The sequence below is a fragment of the Thermobia domestica genome, chromosome 5 (assembly GCF_964235325.1).
Source record: "Thermobia domestica chromosome 5, izTheDome1.hap1.1, whole genome shotgun sequence".
NCBI lineage: Eukaryota > Metazoa > Arthropoda > Insecta > Zygentoma > Lepismatidae > Thermobia > Thermobia domestica.
In genome coordinates, this window is record NC_137458.1 from 16,424,989 (window position 1) to 16,447,571 (window position 22,583).

The window sequence follows — 22,583 nt, forward strand, 5'->3', positions numbered from 1 at the left end:
TTATTGACCGTAAAACGTTCAAGTACCTTCGACACTGCAATTGAGAAGAACAGACATGTAGGCAGACTGAAGATTAAACAGCTGTGAAGTTAGAGTGCAAATATTAAACTTTCAAAAAAGAAGAACTAGAATATACTGTGGAAATAAATTGTTACTACTGATTTCACATAAAGGAACTGAAGAATAAATATGCTAAATGAAAAATACGAGAATTTGAGGTACTGGGAATTTCTGTTAAATTACACGCAAATGGTGTTTATAAATCACACCTGTCCTCACTGTCCAGATTTTGTGTTTATATATCACACTCATCATTAACAGAACTATCAACTTGTGTTTATATGCCACACCCGTCTCTAAAATATTGATACGGTTATCACTCTTTCTTAAGAGACAGGAAAAAATAAACGTTCTAAAAGACTTCAAAGCCTATGATTGGTTACTGAATGACTTGTTTGACAAAATTAAAACCAAATTATGCTTATAAACCACACCTGTCTTTAAGTTTTTTGCTTATGTATCACACCCGTCCTCAACGAAACTATCGTATGCATGTTTATATACCACATCCGTCTCTATATAGTTGTGACGGCTATCAGTCCTTCTTCAAAGTTGGAGAAACGTGGACGCTCTAAAAGCCATTCAAGTGGTTATTAAATGACTTATTTGACAAATTAAAAGCCAATGAGGCTTATAAACTACACCCAACCTCACCATTGAAGTGTTGTGTTTGTATCACACCCTGCCTCAATGAAACGATCTTATATGTGTTTATATGCCACACCCTTCTCTAAAGGGTTCAGGCGGCTATCAGTATTTCTTCAGAGACAGAAGAAAGGCCCTCTAAAAGCCATCCAAGCCTATGATTCATTATTGAATGACTTGTTTGACAAAATTAAAACCGAATGAGGCTTATAAACCACACCCGTCGAAGTTTTGTGTTTATATATCACACCCGTCCTTAACGAAACTATCGTATGTGTGTTTATATAGATTGTGACGTCTCTATAGATTGTGACGGCTATTAGTCTTTCTTGAAAGTCGGACAAAAATGGACGCTCTGAAAGCCATCCAAGCCTATGATTGGTTATTGAATGACTTGTTTGACAAATTGAAAACAAATTATGGTCATAAATCACACCCACTTTCTCCATCGGTGTTGTGCTTATACATTACACCTGTCTTCAACGAAACTATTGAATATGTGTTTATATGCCACACCCGTCTCTAAAAAGTTGAAACGGCTATAAGTCTTTCTTCAACGGCCATAAGTCTTTCTTCAAAAAATGGACGCTCTAAAAGCCATCCAAGCCTATGGTTGGATTTTGACAAATTAGAAGCAAATCAGGGTTATAAAGCACACCATCTCAGTCGAAGTGTTGTGCTTATATATTACACCCGTTCTCAACGAAAAGAGCGGATGGGTGTTTATATACCACACCAGTTACTAAAAGACAAAGAACTTCTTCTATCTTAACTTATGTATTGCTAATGGGATTTACAAATACCGTACAGTCCTCAACTTTCGAAAAAAAAAAAATCTGCCTTGCAATGTTCATTTATCAATAAACTATGTTTGAATTGGCCAATTTGAGTTCACTTTTCAAGTATTCTGCTATTATTGCCATATCACTTGGCGCAGATGGAGGAGTTGCAATACAAAATGATATTCAGGGTATCCTATTCATCTTTTAAATATACGAATAATGCAATTTTTAATATATACCATGAAGTTTGGTCTTGTTACTTTCTTCTCTATAAACGTTCTGTCCAATTTTTATACTCTTCTTTAAACATTGCCTACAATAATATTTTTATTTGCTCTCCACACTATTCCTAAACTTCGTTACTCTTTGTTTGACTCAGTTCATTCTTCGATTCTTCTCCAATAGGAGCACGGGGACTCAGTGGTAGAGCGCTTATCTCAGATGCGTGGGATCCCTGGTTCGATTCCAAAGTGCCTAAGTATAAGTTTGCGGTGGACAACAACGTGTTCGTGGGTTTTCTCGGGGTATTTCCGTTTTCTCCCACACCCTTATTCCATCAACATTCACTTGCCTTAATCATCCGTCTCCGTTAGCATAACGGGCGTATTCGTGGGGCGTTAAACTGAACGATTTTTTCGATTCTTCTCCATACCCATATTTCAAGTAATTTCACTGTATTTTTAGTTTTTTTTTTTTGATCAGAGAATTTTCAACAAATTTATTTTATGACACAGTTGTCACATTTTCGCTATCTCTAGTTTTCTTCAGAAAATCTCTTATTAGGTACACTCATGTGCAAAATTATTGTCGCATGTCTATAAATATGTTGCTCTAGGAATATAATTTGATAACGAATTCGCCCGGTATTTCTTATAATGTTAGTATGTGTATAATCGACAAAGACATGTATGTGGCAAATTTCATGTCAAAAGAGCAGTAAATAAGAACAACAAAACGAAAATAAAACTTTCTTATCCATTTAGTAACATTTTGTTTTACTCATTCTAATTTTCGTATTTAAAATTCTTTTCCTGTGAAATTTACTACAAATATACATTTCCCGATTATATACATAGTATCAGTATTAAAAGTACCCTGCAAAATCATTATCAAATTATATTCTTACAAGAAGACAGTTATAGATATGTGACAATCATTTTGAACATGAGTGTACATACTAGTATTCTATAATATGAACTGTACATGTTTTGTGTAACATGTTTTATTGTCCTCTTGTTTCAATTTCTTTCGTCTTCTTAGTATAAACCTTATCTTATATTCTTCACTTACGAAACTTTCCTTACGTATCCTGATATTACGTTAATTTTCAGTTGAAATTCAACAATACCTTAAAGCAGCGTTTCGCAACCGGTGTGCCGTGAATGGACCGCTGGTGTGCCGCGAGAAAATCGAAAGAAATTATTAATTCTATAGCAATCTAATTGCAAGACACAAGAAAAATGTATATTTGTATTTCACATTACTATGAACCTCTACTATGAATCTACAATTTTAAGTTTCATACCGTGTTACTTTTCTGTACATTTTTAATGTTGAGAAAAGTATTTGTTATCATTGTTATGACTATTATTGCTTCTTTATTGTTGCAGTCTATTTCGTAACTTGAAAATTTTAAAATATCATTCAATCCTTTCAACAAAGCAAACATGCATACAAATTACCTTCATTTGTGTTTTAAAAGTACAAGAAATTTGTTTGTGCGTTCGTTATTTAGTGATCTTTCTTCTTAGTGAAAGGTTGGATATAGTTTTCGAAAAAGAAAGCTTAGTTTTAAAAACCTGAGTCCAATATTTCATTGCAATTGTTTTCTATTTTTAAATTAGAATGAAAAATAAGCATAATGATTTACCATAGGGGGAAAGCAATGATCGAGCTTTCTTCTCTGTGAGAAGATCAGTAATCACAGAAAAAAATACCACAGTATTTTACATTTACAAATAATAATATCTATGAGTGTACCGCAAGTTACACCCGTAATGTGCCGCAAGTTGAAAAAGGTTGGGAAATGCTGCCTTAAAGAGACGTGTAGTCAACGAACCGAATATACTCAACCCTCCTACCCACTGTCGGGAAAATATTCTCCGATTCGTGTGCTTAAAACATCCCGTTGCGGCAGAGAGCAATGTGCTTAGCATTATTTTCAGATTCTCGTTATCTTGTACAGTTAGGGACAAAAGTTCTTTCCGTTTCGTAAAATTTATTTTGGGAAGAAATGCGGTATAGCTGGAACGTAGAGAAAATTATGTTATTTTTTAATTTACTGAAAACTGTACTCAAATTGTCCTTCCATTCTGAAATTATTTACGAAACTAATTTCTTAAAACGGGAACAAATTTTGTTGCTGACTGTGCATAAAATAACCTGTACTCGTTCATGAATATGTTCCTTCAATAAATCATTTTCTTTTCGGCCATAAACAATGGCTTCAAGCTTTAGTAGCTCCAGGGCAAACTCATAACGTTATTTCTGGTGAGATGAAAGTGCTTTCGGAAGAACACGTATTTTAATTTCCCACATCTTGCATACGCCCTTCTCACAGGAGGATGATTCATCTATTATTAATGTCCGTTGTTTTAATTCGCTTGTATCTTTCAGGGAGTGGTTGAAATTGATCCAAGATGAAAACTCATTGCCTATTGTTTTCAGGTGGCCATGTAGCGGGTATTGATAATGGGGTCAGTTATAGCTATACTTCGTGTCTGGCAGATATCAGACGTAATTATATGCGTGTTTGCCTCCACTTCCCTTTAAACTTTATTATTGCGCAGATATCGGAAGATATTAAGCAGTACAGCGATATGTACAAGTAGCTAAGTTCTCTTCATCTTTTCTTATATTTTTAAGTCGTTGTTGTTAGTAATACTATTATTTTCAACGAATATGTACTGCTATCTCTAAAGGGACATCAGGAAGACATTATCTTCATTTGTTTTCCACCCACAACTTCATCCAGGGTTAATGTTTGGGAGCGGATATTTGAACTGTATATGGGGGAGTTTTATATAGCATTATACAGCCGCATTTAAAATTTATATATTTACGCGCATGATTTTAAAATGAAAATGAAATCTTTCAGTTTTATGTCCCACGGTTATGCCGGCTATAATCATCCACTTTCACTCAATATCTGTTTCCTTTAGCCTACCCGTCATAACCGTGGGACGTAAAACTCAAATATTTCAGTTTCATTGTTTATAAAAAAGAACCCAGAAAAACATTACGAAGGGTTAAAAGTATCTTTTCCCCCAGAGATATTCAAAAATATACGCTAGTAATAATTGAGAAATTTGAGCTTGTCGTTTCTTACTCATATCTTATTGTGTCGTGGGTACACTCAACAAGAGGGTCTTTGGCGAGGCACAATAGAATAAATAAATAAATAAATCGAGAACTACTCGTTTACACGAAACTTGTAATAATGTTTTCCCCTCTTTATTCAAGAACTTGCAATTTAAAAAAAATTAATGATTACAACAAGTTTGTTAGCAGTCTTAGAAATGATTCAGGGAGAAGCTGAGCTTCTGCTGTTTATGGTTCTCCCTTTAGACATTTTTTTTCTAAAGATGGCGGTTAAACATTTAACATAGCTACATATGTATGGGTAACATGAAATTCAATGAGATTAAAATATGCATTTCTTCCGAAACGCTTCTTTCGCTGTCGAGAAGTTACTGAATGCTCAGAATCGTACTTTCATTTCAATTTTAAAAATTAGTTTACTGTTATGTCGATATGGCTCGAGTTTTGTTGCTTCTCATCGTAAAATCTTCAAATTTTCTTTCCCCCCACTAAATCGCATTTTCCACCCTTTTTTGGATCATAAGATCCATTTTGTTTCAATCAAAAATTTTCTTGTACGCCTTATATCTGGAGAACTACATGTAGTGTAGCCAAACCCAAACTACCAGGTAACTCAATATGATGTGCTTATTTCGTATAAAATAAGAAATCTCGATTTAAGAGTCCCTATCACTGCGAAATTAAAATACCGCTAATTTTACATTAATTATATGGTATCTTCAAATAGATAAACGATGATCGAAAAGTGGATCAAGACCTCCCTAGACAATGCTATTTTGCATGAGGTACCGTTGTCACGACTCACCTAGTAGCTTTCTGTTTGCAGTTATTTAGAAACGCGAAAATAAATGCCGATTTTCAATATGGCTGGAAATCGAAAGCAGATAAATGAGTCATGATAACGGTATCTCACGCAAAATAATATTGTCTAGGGCGCTCTTGATCCTTTTCGATTATCTTTGATCTATTTGAAGATATCACATAATCACTGCAAAATTAGCGGTATTTTAATTTCGTAATGATGAGGCCTCTTAAAGGCCCTTCGAAAATGTTGTGGCCCCTGATCCAAAAAAACTAATTCTTGGCCAAAATCGTAATCTTTTGATCCATTTTTTGGATCATTCCTAAAATTTTTGTTTTTCAAATATGTTGTTGTTTGTTGAAGATTTAGCGTCCATTTTTAGCATAGAGGCTATATGAGACCTGGTCTTACAGTTTAAGGAGGAATCTGAACCACGCAATTAATTCAAATTTTAAGGATCTTCAACCTGAAATTGAACACGGAACACCGTGTAATAAAGGTGCTACGTTAGCCATTAGATCCATTTCTTCGTTTTATCCTATCAAAAAATATTTCCTTTTTTAGTATATACCGTATTATAAAACCATTGTATCTGAATGTTTTTTTTTTAAATGGGTATTTTTAAAATTCATTTATTGGTGACTCATCTTCACTGAAAACAAAATTCTGTGGCTGCATTATTGATAAAATTTAGAAAATACCGTGAGCAAAAACAGAAATCATATTTTAAGAGCTATCTCATTTTTTTCTTTTTATAAATATTATTTCTTTTTCTTCAGCTCTTCTTTAATAAAAGAAGACAAAAGAGAATCTCTAGGGAATCGTGACTTTTACGACATCATCCTAATTTTCTGGAACAAAAGAAAATCACACCATGAAGTGGTGAAAGTAACAGTGTCACCTCTTTAACCTCTTGCGGTTCAGAGGGAAATAGGTTTAGAAATCGGAAATGCAAAAGATCTGTTGTTAAGAAAGTTAAAGCATGTGTTTTTCCTTTCTTCTTTTTTTTTTTTAATTCTGTGAATGACTAAGCTGAAACCGTTTAGTTGATAATCCTTACTTCACTTTTCGTTCCATAAAAGAGAAGAAAGAAAACAAAAGGAGTCTATGATATAAGCATTGAAAGGAAATTTAAACATTTAAAGAGAATTTGTTATTCTCTTTCCAGTTGGTTACACCACACTATTATTAGTGTTTAAAAAGTGTTAATTTTTAGCCTAAAATCGCACCAGGTTAAACGTACGCGACTTAGTGTCTGATTATTTGACACTGCACGTTTAGGATATTTCTTTTTTCCTTCTAAATATAAAATATCTTTTCCGTTTTGGGTTATTTTTAAAATTTATTTTTGGGGTTTAGGGTCCTTATCATTTTATCCTTTGAACTACTTAATGTTTTAATTTTTATATTTTCAGTTGGACGAAAGCAGATATGGAAATAGCATGTCGTCAACTGGGCTTTCAGGGAGGTGAATGGTGGTCGTGGGTCGACAGAGAAGCTGGTTTCAAACCTCGACTTCTTTACGAAGAACCTCGATGTCTGGGATCCGAGTCCTCGCTCTTTGAATGCAAATGGGACAGTCGTCAGCTAGGATCTGGTGTTTGTGGTAATTAATATTTTATTTATTTTGTGTTTGTTTTATTGATTAAAAGGTGATTTAAATCTTTTAGTCTCTCCTCTTGTAATTAATTCCTACATTAATTCCTTCTTTAATGATCGGAGAATGTCATTTTGTGACGGGAAGATATTTTGAAATACATCACAAAATGATGGTTAAAAGTAATCTTGAAAAACCCTATAACTCAACTCTAATATTGTAGAAACATCACACATACAGACGTTCCGTAATTATTGTTAATATATATACATATATATATATATATATATATATATATATATATATATATATATATATATATATATATATATATATATATATATATATATATAACTTCTTTTCCAAATAAAGAAATATAAACTCTTCTTCATATTCATACGGGTTCCCGGGTTCGATTCCCGGTGGGAGAGCCTTTGGAATTTTTACTGTCCTGGATATGTACGTATTCGAGTCCTTGTCGAATTTACTAAAAGTCAAAGAGGTCTTGTATAGGAGGAAACTCGGGTTACTCAGGAAACTAAGGTATGATCGCTTGATCTTAAAGAAAGAAAAAAGTGGTAGAACGTTCACCTCTGGTGCATGGGCCCTAGGTTTGATCCCAGTTCGCGCCAAGTGAACCTTGTGGTGGACTAACACCGTCTGCGTAGGTTTCCTCGGGGTTCTCCCGCTTCCTCCCACTTTCTTCATTCCACCATTTCTTTCATTTCTCATCATCACCGTCTCCTTTAACCTAACCAACATAACCGTGGGACATAAAACTTAAAGATTTCATTTCATTTTAATTTTCTTTTCAAAAAAAAAAAAATAAATAAATAAATAAATAAGTATAAACTCTTTTTCCAAAAACTCTCTCCCCACCCAAAAAAAAAAGGATTATAAACTCCTTTAAAAAATATTATAAACTCCTTTAAAAAAAGATTATAAACTCCTTTTGTTGGAATACCAATCAGGTACTGTTCTACCTAGGTAAGAAAGGTATGCAAAATTTGTTTTATTTATTTCGTTGAACAGCAAGTTGGAAAATGACCTTTCTCTGGCAGGTCAGAAAAAAAATATGCATAAATGAATGAGAACAAACACCTTTTAGTGTTATTTTCCAGTAAGTCATCACGTTTTGCTGCGTTGAAAATTTCTGTTAAGATGCAATAGCGTTCGTCATTCTGGATTCCATTTTTTAATATTATGTTCAATTTTTGTTTTTATTTAGTTCCTACCTTTCACTCAAATTTTCATTTCCTATTTTTCTCTTTGACTCAAATAAGTTTATACCTGTGTTTGCAATATTTTTCAATCACACCAGAGAGTGACATCAAGTTTGTTCTCGAGTGTTACGAAGTGTAGCTTTTAGAGTTCACGTTTACAACTCTTGGTTTGGTTTCGTAACACAATTTGCATTGTTTTGATCGAGCATTTCAAAGACGTGAAAAATTTAAAAAAAAAATAATAATAAAAAAAAAATCGTTGAACCAAATAATTTCGTCGCTTCCACTGCAAGTAGAATTCCAAGGTTCCGAAAGGTACAATTATGATTTTAATATGTAAAGAAAGCATAGACCAGGATATACTGTATATATTTCGTATATATTTCTTATTTATTTTCATCCATACCCGTTTTATGCCCTGCTTATCCGTTATCCGCTTGTTATTTAAAGCAGGCCCGTATTCAGGGGGGTCTATCCCCCCTAAATTTTCGTTGCCCCTCCTAAAATTTTCACGGTAGGCTTGCAAATGAACTATAATACGATGATAAACTATAGTATGGTTGGATCGGGCCCCCCTAACTTCAACCGGGCTCCCCCTACATTTTTGGGCTGGCTACCGGCCTGATATAAAGGTTGTCCTTTTTAGGTAATTTAAAGAAAAAAAGTATAGTTTTCTGTTTTACTATAAGAGAAAGAGAAAGACTGTAAGTCATGCGTAACCTATTCATTACTGTCTCCCTGCATCCATATGCTGACCAAAATCGGCATTGAAGGTGAAAAAAGATTGAATGCTTCATTTGTAACATAATTCACCATTGAACAAAATAAATTTAATTGAAATTATGATGATGAAAACTTTCCGCTACAGCTAATGGGTGACAGCGAAATACCCGGGTCAGTCACAACATATGAAAAAAAAAAAAAAAAAAAAAAAAAAAAGGTTCGTCGATATAAATATATCAAGATCCAATGACAAAATGAATCCATTTATATTCTTTCCCTGCAACAAATTTTCAAATCTAAACCGAGAATCACTTTGTTAAAAAAAAAGTTTTTATGACATTTATGATTTTTTCTAACGTTAAGAAAACAAATATGCAACAAATCAAAGATACGAGGGATGTAAGGCTTAAGACGTAACGATAACAAGTTACAGAATATACTCGGGGGTAAAACTTGAGTTCGTGACAGTCTTTGTGAATAATGTAAACGTTGTACAGGGTGTTTCAAAATGAATATTGGATTTGTAGTATTTATTACAATTAACGTACAATTATAAATAATACAACAAATGAAAGAGCAACTCAAACAGTTTTTGCTACAAGTGTTCAATGTGAGCACTATTCGTCACACGCCACACATCGAATCGATAGACGAGTTCTTCCCAAACCTTGATCAGTGTGTTTGGAGTAAAAAAAAAAAAAAAAAAAAAAAAAAAAAAAAAAAAAAAAAAAAAAAAAAAAAAAACTTTCAGTTTTACGTCCCAAGGTTATGCCCGTTAGGCTAAAGGAGACGGTGATTATGAGAAAATGAAATGGTGGAATGAAGAAAATGGGAGGAAACGGGAGAGCCGGTGTTTGTCCACCACGAAGTCCACACGGCGCGAGCTGGAATCGAATCAGGAACCCCAAGCACCGGAGATGAGCGCTCTACCACTGAGCCATCGCGTCCCTTTGTTTGGAGTAATTGAGTTGAGTTGATTTTGAGTTTAACGTCCCGTTCAACAGCGAGGCTATATGAGACGTGGAGCTACTGATTAACGTGGAATCCGAACCACATGAGCTCCCGCCGGGAATTGACCCTGGGTCTCCCAATTTGGAGTAATTGTTGCAACAAGTGCTTCAATTGTCTTTCTTAGGTTGGATAGGTCACCTAGTAGCGAAGACACGTGCACATGATCCTTTATGAATCCCCAAAGGTAAAAATCGCATGGCGACAGATCTGGTGAACGTGGTGACCATGTGAAAGAAGCTCTTGTCATTCGGCCTCTTCCAGCCAATCCAGCGGTCGAGTACAACGTCGCTTAACCAATCTCTCGTAACGACAGACAGAGGAAACAGTGCATGCGAATGCGTGCGTACAAAATTATTTGAGTTGATCTTTCATTTGATATATTATTATTAATTGTAATAAATACTACAGACTTAAAACTCCGATATTCATTTTGAAATACCCTGTATTGTGATATGACTTTATGCGTATCGCTAGTGGCAAGCGTACTTTAGTTTGAGTATTCCTAGTTTAAAAAACTAATATTGTATATGTCAGTTTTGGACATTTTCTCAAAACATATTTACAGAAGCTTAAGGTTTTCCTCTCCCCTGTAAAAAAAAAGATGTAGCGGCGCCACTGTTAACAAGTTACACTACTCGCTCATTGAAAAGTTTCTTCGTACCAATTCCGCCTCCCCTCTCCCCTACAAACTTTATAACTAACATAAAATTTGCGTTAATCCAAGCTTACCATACTCTTCGACAAATGTTTTCGTGGAAGTCATAACCTTGTTTATAGTTGTAGCCAGCTGGATGTCATTTCACACTTGAAGCACACGCGACTTTGAGATTTTCTTGCGAGCGAGTGACCTCTTCAAATGACCTTGACATCATAGCAGACAGCTGGAATATTCAGCGAAAAGAAAAAAAATCAGAATGTTTTACATTAAGAAAGTTCACATTCACAGTAGGCATGCTGCGTATTAAAAACAGTACAAGTAGACTTTTTTTAAAAAAAAAAAAGAAAAAAGAAAGAGAAAAGGTACTAGAAACTGGTTATGTCTATCTCTTTTGCACGAACACAAACAAAACATAAAATGAAATGAAATCTTTGAGTTTTACGTCCCACAGTTATGCCGGTTAGGCTAAAGGAGACGGTGATTATGAGAAATGATTGAAATGGTGGAATGAAGAAAGCGGAAGGAAACGGGAGAACCCCGAGAATACCCATGAGCACAGTGTTTGTCCACCACAAAGTCCACACGGCGCGAGCTGGGATCGAACCAGGGACCCCAAGCACCGGAAGTGAACGATCTACCACTGAGCTACGAACAAAACACTTTCGTTTTTTGTAAAATAGTAAATATTGCTTATACAGTACCACGGTGATTCTTCACTCATAAAATATGCTATCAATTAATTCTATTCTACACGTTTAGTCCCCCCCCCGGGGTTTGTTTATGAACCGCGCAAATAATTTATATTCGTTCATTTCGAAAATTATTGATAGGTTTTTCGAAATTCTTGCACACAATATAAATCTTGTCTGACTAATCATTATTACTCGTAGAAGCCGTGTGTACTTCTCAGAAATAATTAGGTTTGTTGGTAGCAGACTTTTGTTAGAGAGGCGCGGTGGCTCAGTGGTTGAGCGTTCACCTCGGGTGCGTGGGGTTCTTAGTTCTATCCCAGCTCGCGCCAGCTGGACCTTGTGGTGGGCAAACACAGTATGAGTTTTCTCGGAGTTCTCCCACTTTCTTCATGCTATCATTTTCATTGATTTCTCATCATCACCGTCTCCTTTAGCCTAGCCGGCATAACCGTCGGACGTAAAACTCAAAAGATTTCATTTTATTTTTTCTTTTGTTAGGGGAGGCATTTTCTCTTGCGTAATAAATATTATTTTTCCAGAAGGTTCCAGGCAAATCACAATTAAAAATTTTCTTGGAAATTTGTAGATGTGGATTCAATGTATTAAACTTCGGCTTATGATTGTACTGTACTGTACAATAATCCTACATTGGTTTTCCAAAATTTATTTTCGTTCTTGCACACTGATCAGTAGACATATGTCTAAGCCTTGTAATGTATCTATTGGAGAAAAACTCTTGAGTTGAGGAGCTGGCCTTGCCAGTGATGACGCCAGTTTAATTTATTGGGGGGACAAACAGAGGGTCAGAGAAAGTTTGGAAGGTAGCAATTTCTTGTATAACGAACATGATAGTTTTTATATTCCTTATTTTACATTACATGTCGAGGGCCAGACCAGAGCGTGCTCGCCCCTTGCCCCCTTTTGGTGTCGCTCTTAATAGCCTCTTAATCTCGTGGTTCAGTCACAGGAGAGGAACTATTGAAGTGTTGTAAACGATCATTAAGGAACACTATGTGGATTTTTTTCTTTTTGTATAAAAAAAGATTTTTAATAATTTTCTGTGGTAAAGAAGTAAAATATATGCTGACATTAAATCAATTAATGACCGTGAGAAATTACAAGATGATTTGGTGAACGTACCGGTATTTAACTCATCATCATCATAGGTATTCTTCCATTATTGGCAGGTCACTTGCCGTAACTGAGAAGCTTCCATGTTCCACCGTCTTCCGCTAACCTCTATGTCTTTAGCTACGATTTATCTGTTTTCATATCGTCTATTAATTCTAGCCTCCTTTGCCCTCTCTTTCATGCCACTATACCTTCTAAAACGTTCCTCATAATACAGTTCTTCCTCACCCAATGTTCCAACCAGTTTCTCTTCAGGCAATTTTTAGGTGTTCAATTTCCGAGTCCTAATGATAAGCTTCGCAACTAAAAGATAATTTTAACTTACCACCCCTGGAAATTAGATTTACTGATGATCATGTGCTTTTACATAAAATATTACACAGGAGAACTGACTTTTATTGACTTCTTAGAAAAGATCTATTTCAGATCCAAACACGCGAAATCAAAATAATTTTCTGTTTGTTCTTTTGCAATAAAGCTAAAGCAAATATCTTAAAGAAGTTTCCAACATGGCAGATGTATGCTTCCTACAACAGAGTTCACTACATAGCATCGACAATATATATTTTTAATGACAAGAGAATATATTAAGAATTCAACTTCATAAATTATGTTTAGATATTTATACTTCATAAATTATATTTAGATATACATGTATATAAATGAAAGTGACTGTGTTTATAACAATAACACTTGAACCACCCGACCGATCTCGATCAAATTTTCAACATAGATGAAGTTCGAGCCTGGAATGGTTTTTTATCATTTCATTTTGCTGGTGTAACTTAAGGGAGGGGGAGGGAAAGGGCGAGATATTTAAAAATGATGGAAAATAATGGATATTAGTGTCGAATCCATAGTTTTCTGGATGAATAGTGACACTTCTAATGCCCTTTAAATCCAAATTCATCCCCAACTTGGAGAGGGTGATATATATATATATATATATATATATATATAAATGATCGAAAATGACCGATGTTAGTGTCGAATCCATAGTTTTCGGGGTCACCGAGATGAACAATGACACTTTCGATGCAATTTAAATCCAAATTCAGCCCTTTTATGTCCAAAATGAAACGTATTCTCCCTGTGTGAAGAAGGGTATTCTGCTAATATGTTATAATCATACTGGGCAGTGGCGTATCCAGAATATGATCAAGGAAGGGGCTAAACCATAGTTTGCAGTTTTATCCAGTGTAAAGCAGGATTAAAGCCCATTTGATCCAGTGTATACATGAGCGTCAAGGGAAGGCAATAGCCCCTATAGTTCCCCCTTGGATCCGCGCCTGATACTGGGTATTCATCATAATGGGTATTCTGCTAGTATATTGTATGTGTCTTATATACGAACTAACAAGTGCTTAAATAATCTTAATAATATTGTGCTACATTGTTCTACTGTAATGATTAGATAATATAACAAATACTATTACCGTAACCTGGAATACTGTAACGAGCAGTAGTAAATAAATAAATAAATAAGTTTTTAAGGTGAGCATTCACACTTTGTTTCCTTTATAGAACTATTATTTGTATTACTTCTATGTATACAAGCGTTCTGGTCACTGTTGTTCGTCCCACGCGTTTTTACTGTTATATACAAACTTTTCTTATGTTAATTTTTTCTGTTGTTCCCCCCTTCTCTTATTTACATCTGTTGGAAATCGGAAAATTTTATCTAGATTCCTTTCACTGCAATTCTTTCGATCCGGAACGTAACATAGAACTCTTTTTGCTTTACCGGTATTTATTTATTTTACAGCGTTTTCTATAGGAGGCACCATGGTAATAAACAGAACGTGGGTCACACCGATTCAAGTCTGTATTCCCTTTTACGCTAGGAATAATTATGTCAGAGGCGGAGACCCAGCCTGCTACAGTATTGCAAATGCAGGGTTGACTCACCCCAACTTTAGGTAGAAGTAGGTCCCATCAAACCTGAGAGAGCATACCAGCATGAAAAATATTTCTAGCTAACTTATCCCATTGGCTTCTATTTGAACAAAATAGTAATAATAACATTAATAAAGTTAAATTTTCAAAAACAGAACGTTTTCTTCTTCACGTTTATGGTTTATGGACATCAAATGGTTCTATAGACGATTGTATTCTCGAATATTAGTAAAGTTTTTGAAAAATTTTATAATTAAACCTTGGGTTAGGTTGATATATGTAATAGTATTTGTAGGTTAGAACAGTGTTGTGCAAAGTCTTTTAGAAGGGGGCCAAAGAAAAAATAAATTAGAAACTCTAGGTGGGCAAATGTAATTTATAAGAAACAACAATGATCCAAACTGATCTATTTGGAGCAATTACCATCCGCAAAAGCGATTACATTCAAGGGCGCCGATCCTGGGGGGTTGGGGAGCCAGGGCCCCCTCAAAGCCCATGTGGGCCTCCTATTGTATTTATAAATATACAATATTTGGCATAATTTGAATGCAACTTGTCTTAAAATCCTCATATATATACTTTCTGCATCTGAATGCCCCCCCCCCATTTACACAGAAATGGGCGCCCTTGATTACATTATCGCATTTCCTAAAAACAATCTGAACCCCCAAGAGGGAATATGTCCTGGTAAAAGAAGACGTCTGGTATCCCTATTCTTTACATTCGTCAGATTAGGAATCATGTCAAGGGCCGGATAGAACCTTTCAGGGGACTGCATCTGGCTCGCTAGCTATAGTTTACCCATTGCTGGGTTTGAAGATTAACTGATATTTGATGAAGCCATATAAACAATATCAAATACATTTTTGACGTATTAATACAATGGACCCTCATGTTAGTCTAGCAGGTGGACCCTATAGTTGTCAGTCCGCTCTGAATTGTATCCGTTATGAATTATCAAGTTTTTTTTTTTTTTCAGAGTAATAATCGCGTAGGATGGGCGTAGGCAAGGGGAAAAACTAATAAGAAATAACTGACACTGGATGAAGGAAAAAATATCGGATAATTCATTGAAAAGTAAACGAAAACAATGCGATAAAAGGTATTCGTCATTTTATGTTGAGACATGACGTCACTACTCGTAACATCGGGGCATTTTCTAGAAGACAGGTGTTTTGTATATTTTTTTTCTTTTTTAAAAAAGAAAATTTATCGCAATCAAACGAGTTATTCATAAATTTTAAGAATACCCACAGGACGTCAGTGCTTATCAGAGAACAAATACAGTAAATGTAAACTTTTTTTTTTTTTTTTTTTTTTTTAAGTCACAGGAAACGGGAATTTAATTATCCTAATGTGTTAAGTAGCTTGTTCACTGATAACAAGACAGACTTACCTACACACGCTTTTGCAGAATGATAACAAACCAAGAAACTGTTGAAAGGCAATTTATTACAATTGCTTCGCTACACCGTAGGTTCAATGAATATCCGTAGTAGATAGCCTTTTTAGCGTTTCAGGGCTTTAGTGAAAACTGTGCGTCTGTAGTGTGTAGCATTTTCAGCATTTCACCTTCTCTTTTAGCTTTGGTGCAAAATCGAGGGACGTTAAACAAAAAAATAAAATAAAATAAAATAAAAATAAAAAAATAAAACAAAAATAAAAAAATAATTTTAAAAAATCAGCGTTTCAAGGCTCTGCGCAAACACTCGTAATGCAATTCTTTCAGGCTTTCTGGTCCAAGTACAAAAACGTTCACAATCTAAAACCGAAAATTTTGTGCTCTCGCTGAGAATCGATTGCAGGACTATGTGTAAATTTATACCGCACGTCCAGAAAGTACTTATAACTAGGCCAGTAAACACAAAGAGTGATATTTAAACATTTATTGTCATAGATAGAAAATCTTCTAGTTTAACGTCCCACACTTATGCCCTTTTAGGCAAGGGGAGACGGGTGATGAAGGCAAGTAAATGATGATGGAAGAATTGGTGAAATTATAATATGGAAAGAAACGAGAGTACCCTGAGAAAAATCATGAAAACGATGTTGTCCACCACAAACTTACTTCGCCGGGAATCGAAGCAGGGACCCCACGCATAAGAGGTAAGCGCTGCACCACTAAGCCACCGTGCCCCCTTGGAGGTCATGTGATATTTTGGCGGGAATTTAATTAGGCCACACTCCTCTGTCACGTGGTATGAGTGTTAGCACCAAGGACTCGGATCACGTGGTATGATGTCATTTAGGCGGTGATTTTCAATCAAGGATCATGATCCGTGGTTTAGGACTCATGATCTCTTGGTGTTGACCTGATGTTCTGTGGCCCTCGTTTTCTTAGATGATAAGTCTTAGAACCGTGTGCGTATTCTATGAAAGGATACTATTTGAACTGTATTATAGCATATGTTAGGCCCTACGGTACATAGTTTTTGTTTCCCGCCTTCAGGTCACATGGCTTCAACAACTAATAAGAATCGTCACTTAACTAGAAGAAACCGGTCTGTGACAAGTTAGTCCAACTGCGACAATTACTACTGCATTGCTATTGAAATATCTTACACGTGATCTATATTTGTAAACACCAACACATGCTTTGATTTTGTAAACAACACGTGCTTTCTTACTACAACTATTACAGTTACTACAAAAGGCAAATCACAGGCATCCTTGTCATCATCTGGTCATGTAACAGAAGAAAAAGACCAGCTCTACCGCTCTCCAGGAGAAAGTATAAAACTCCATGTAACACCTCAATTGACATCAGTTTTGGCTGTGCAATTCCTCTCACTTAGCTTGCCTGGAGCTCTGAAAATATCTAACTTAAGCCAACCTGTTAGTATGCTTAGAGCTCCAAAGTCTCCTCCCACCTAGCTTGCCTAAAACTTTATAACAACTCAACTTCTCTCGTAGCTTGCTTGGAACTCTGAGAAAACCCTAACCTAGCTTGCCTGGAGTTATGGTTTTTCTGCCTGCTTACAGTTAGCTTGCCTGAAGCTCTGCGGGACACCAACCTCTCTTTGTTTTCCTCGAATACTGAAAATTCCTCAACCACTTCCACTTAGTTTGCCTGGAGCTCTGTTAAAATTCTTCCCTTGGCAACCTGGGCGTAAAAACGCCTAACTTACCCAAACTATTTTAAAAACTGTGTATTGGGACCATAATTATAATAGTGACTTTATATTATGTTGCATATAACAAAGAAAATATAATAAAAAGTTGTGAAAAAACCGTGTGCTTTATTGCTCTATAGGGCTTTATTGTGTTTATCAAGGTAATTTTTCAATATTGCCTTGGACTAAAAAACAAAGTTCTGTTTTTACTCTAACTCTTCAAAAAAAAAAAAAAAAAAAAAAAACCCTTAAAAAACATACTTTGTAGTTCAGAAATAAGCTGTTGGACAATCATGCAACCTATAACAGCAGTAGAAATGTTCTAATGTTTTTTTCTTTATACATTATCCCGAAGAAAATGAGACATCTGAAGACACAAAGCTTATAAAGAAACTAATTTAAATTTCTTCTTTTCAGATTACCATCCTGATCTTGGAATATCGTGTCAACCTTTGCTGCAGTCCTCAGAAGGAGTTTCCAACTGGCGAGGCTTGAGGTTCGAACATGCGAAAAGCGACCGAGAGCTTGCTCAAGAGAATACACTGTACATCCGTTTCTCCAGATCCGAGTTGTCTTTTGTTGATATCCAATACGCAGGCGTTGGAAAAAATTACAACACGAGTTCAGCGATCGAAGTATTGGGAGTTCCTCCAAGGATGAATAAAATAGCTGTGATGTTCTCTGCATATAATGGGATTAATGTAACGTTACCTACAGCTCCTGTGCATTTAGTTGACAGTGCTATCAGAGATAACAGAGGTAGGTTATTATTATTATTATTATTATTATTATTATTATTATTATTATTATTGGCTAAGTTGATGTTTGGCGTTCTGTTCAGCAGCGAGAATATATGCGACATGAACCTACAGCTTGACGTGGGATCCGAATCATATGAGCTGCAGCCGGGAATCGAACCCAGGTCTTCCGCGCCGAAGATACATACGCTATTATTATTTTATTATTATTATTGTTATTATTATTGTTATTATTATTATTATTATTATTATTATTATTATTATTATTATTATTATTATTATTATTATTACTAGTAGTAGTAGTAGTAGTAACAGTAGTTTTATTATTATATACAAAGTTCTCATGAATTGGGTTCTAAAGTTTCTCTCAGAGGTAAAAATGTTACATTCTGTCGACAATGTATTGTAATTGTGTGCTAATCTGTAAAACAAGGAGCGCTTTACAATCGATAATCTAGATGTCTCATAGCAAATTAAGAGAAAGAGCTCGCCGTCGAGGAACACGAAAGTTAACCTGCGATAGTAAAAATTCAGAATCAATTTTGCCGCTGATGATCTTACATAGGTAAAGTAAATCAGCTCAGGACATAAGTTCATTAAAGATATTAGTTCTTTTTGCGAGTAATTATTTAACTCAGGAATTCTAAATCTAACTATGGCAAGAAGGAAGTTTAATACAGAGTCAATGCCAGATAGATTAATAGGTACTGCCTGTTCCATACAGGTGAACAATATTTTAATAATCGGATAAATAAAAGCCTTATAGAACATCGTAAGGGGGGGAGGGGGGAGACTGTATTTCCGGAAATCTAAACAGTAGACCAAGTAGCTTCATAGCTCTGGATAATATGGTCCGCAAAGAAGAGTTTTTCATCAAACACAACACTTGGATCTTTTTGAGACGAAACGCGTTTGACAGATACATTGTTAACATTATATATTTCTGTCGAAGAGCATTCTTTTTTTAAGGAAATAGAAATTGTAGTACATTTATTGAGGTTTAGAGACAGATTCCAGGTAGAGCACCAATTACATAACATATCTATATCAGCTTGCAGTGATGAAGCATCGCTTACAGTGTTAACGACTCTGAAGAGTTTACAGTCATTAGCGGAAAGCAATACGTTTGATGAAGAGGTCGAGAAGATGCTAGGTAAGTCGTCCATATAAAATAAAAACAAAAGTGGACCCAGCACACTCCCTTGGGGCACTCCGGATAAGACGGGACTAAATGGAGACACGGATCCAGGAAGAGTAACGGGTTTTTCTCTTCCTAAGAGATAACAATCTAACAAAGAGATTATCTTCCATGAATGTTATATCTATTAGAGAGTGTGTAAAGAAGCAATTTGGTGTTTATGGTGTCAGAGGCCTTTGATATGTCAAAATAAACCACATCAATCTATGAGTTAGCCATGAATGCTTGGACCTGATGAGTAACTAACACTGACAAATTTGTAATATTCAAACAAAATTTATTTTCTTCTTGAAATGTTCTCATCATTTATATTTAATCACAATATAATTGAAGTTATGTTTGACTCATATCCCTAGGTGATGTTATCAATATGACTTTTGGCGAGAAGCATTCCTATAGGCATATGCAGTGCATGACAGATATCTTTAAATCTAGATGAATTTAGAAAATTTCTAAATTAATATTTTTAAATCCAAATTAAATGTGATGTAAAATACTTTGGTGTATACTGAAAAATACTGCATTTCTATTTATTTTACTGGTCTCACTTTTGTCTATGAGGATGCTTAACAAATACATGGTTTTATTTTCATTTCATTATAGGATATGGCGTTTATGTGAACACTTCCTCAGGACTAGTCCATCTCGAGCGGTGTGAAGTTACAGGAAATGGCGGCGATGGAGTGAGATATGTCCACCATGATTTATTTCTCCGCGAACAGATTGATGGAACGGAGCTTTTTGATTTCTGCACGGTTCCTGTGACTGTTAGTCAAACGTTTCCTATGCTAGTCTATATGCAGCAACATTCTTATGCGCCGGTTTCGAAAAATTGTAGCAAGGTATGTTTCAGGATACTTCTTGTTCTTCTTACTTGTATTTTTGTGATATATATGTTGGTTATCTGGTATATTTTTGTGATATATATGCTCGTTACCTAATGCGAAATGTCTATGCAGCCTAAAAATAATTTTAATTCAATAGGTATATCGTCGTTGCGCCTCGAAGAACCGCTATGTACTAAAACCACAACTTTTTAGAAGAAGCAAAAACATTCCAAACTCTTAAAATTTTGCCAGATATACACAGAAATACTCGAAAATATAATAAAATTGGTTCTGCGTATATTATGCACTAAACAATAGACATTGCTGTAGCTTGCTTCAACAAAGTTATGTTACTATTTTTGTATTTATGGAGCACATGTCGATTTACCTTTTGCACCTTTATAAGCACATAGAGGACTTGTATACATTAATCAATACGTACTTGATGAGAACCTGATGAGCCTTTAATTTCAATCTATTATTTTTTCATTGTTGTGGCGAAACAATTGAATATTCACTTATCACATTATAAGGGACGCTGCCTGACAGCTTTCAGGTTTATTTGCACGCCATAACTTATTTTTGACAAGAAAATGTCACACGGTAGTTCTTCGAGGCGTAGCGACGATATATAGATGGTTATCAAAATACTGGAAACACCTGAAGAAAATTCGTCTTATCTACTTAATATAGCGTGGAGAACCACCGTTAGCCTGCGGAAGAACTCTGATTAGTTGCAATATACAAGATGTGATTAAAAAAATAAAAAAAAATACGGTCAATGTAGTTGCACAGTGCATTTATCGATGTTGTATGCATTTCAACTAGTAAGCCCGGTAGCCTAAACCTTTGGTGCAGTCAGCATCGAGTATGAACAAGTTGTGACATGTTAGTTGGCTTCCAGAGGCAGAAGAGTGAAGACGTGTTAAGAGTGTCTGTCGCGTACCAACATTAAGTTTTATTTTAAGCTGCAAAAAAGTGTCAAAGATGCTCACGAAATGTCCAAATCAGTGTATGGCGATGAAGCGGTGGCCTTGAAGACTGTTTACAAGTAGTATGAGTGATTCAGAAGCGGCAAGGAGTCGGTTGAAAACGAGCAACGATCGAGACGTCCTTCGACATCAAAAACAGATAAAAACGTGCAAAAAGTAGCACAAATGATTTGTTCAAACAGGCGAATGAGTATTCGAGAGCTTTTCGAAGGACCAAACATCTGGTATGGGTCCGTGAAGAGCATTTTAACCGTCGCGCGCCGTGACACCTTTGCTTTTGACCCTCGGGTTTTTGACCGAAAAAAAATTCCTGTCTCTCTACATTCGCTGTGCTCTCCAGATATAGCACCATGCGACTCCTGGCTCTTGCCAAAAGTTAAAACCGTGTTTAAAGGAAAACCGTGGTCCCTGAACAGCTGACACGCCCTTCCAAAAGGAGCCTTCCAGGAATGCTTCCAGTCATTGATTCAACGTTGGAATAAATTCATTGCTAGCCAAGGGTAGTATGTTTAGGAGATTAAATCAAATTCCATGTAAGATTATTACTTAGTTTTTAATAGAATTATTCACTGTATCATTTGATCACACCTCGTGTGAAACACGAATGGTTTCCAGAGATTCATTGCATTGTTTCTCATACAGTGCAGTACGCGGTTTCGTCAGCAAGGATGGAAGACGGTATCTGCTTCGGGGTCTTCGCTACAGGTTTCAAATAGATTGAGTCATGGGAAGGTGTTCATGAAGCCGCACCTCAGTAGCTCTATTAACTGGAAATAACATCTAGACTTAGAATGAACACGGCCACATAAAAGTCCACACACACATTGGCAATAGCACGTTCTGTGAACGTATTCACAAGGCCCAGTGAATTCCAGGAAACTGCGGCTAACAGCATCACAAAGCCACTGCCATGTTTTGTGGTTGGGAGAAGACAATTTGAAGTATATGTTTCTTTGAACATCCAACTTACTTAAACATAGCATGTTATTGGAAATAACATGAAAAAAAGACTCCTGGGGACCATATGAAGCGTTTCCAACCTGGGTGTTCAGGGTACCATTTTCTTCGCGCTAAAGCCGTGTTCGCGGTGACTACCAACTTGGAAATTGCAACCCGATCGCGGATGTTCAGGAAAGGCAACTCACATCAGAGAC

The 22,583-nt window shown here is 35.7% G+C and overlaps 1 protein-coding gene across 1 annotated transcript in view; it reads left to right on the forward strand.

The window, feature by feature from the left end:
- Nucleotides 1–22,583, forward strand: part of bark (C-type lectin domain-containing protein bark beetle) — a 185,706-nt gene that overhangs the window by 82,097 nt on the left and 81,026 nt on the right. The window contains exons 3-5 of the mRNA XM_081758239.1: nt 7,026–7,216; nt 18,072–18,413; nt 20,214–20,452. Of these exons, the coding sequence (XP_081614365.1) occupies nt 7,026–7,216; nt 18,072–18,413; nt 20,214–20,452 (772 nt within the window). The remainder of the gene's footprint in view (nt 1–7,025; nt 7,217–18,071; nt 18,414–20,213; nt 20,453–22,583) is intronic.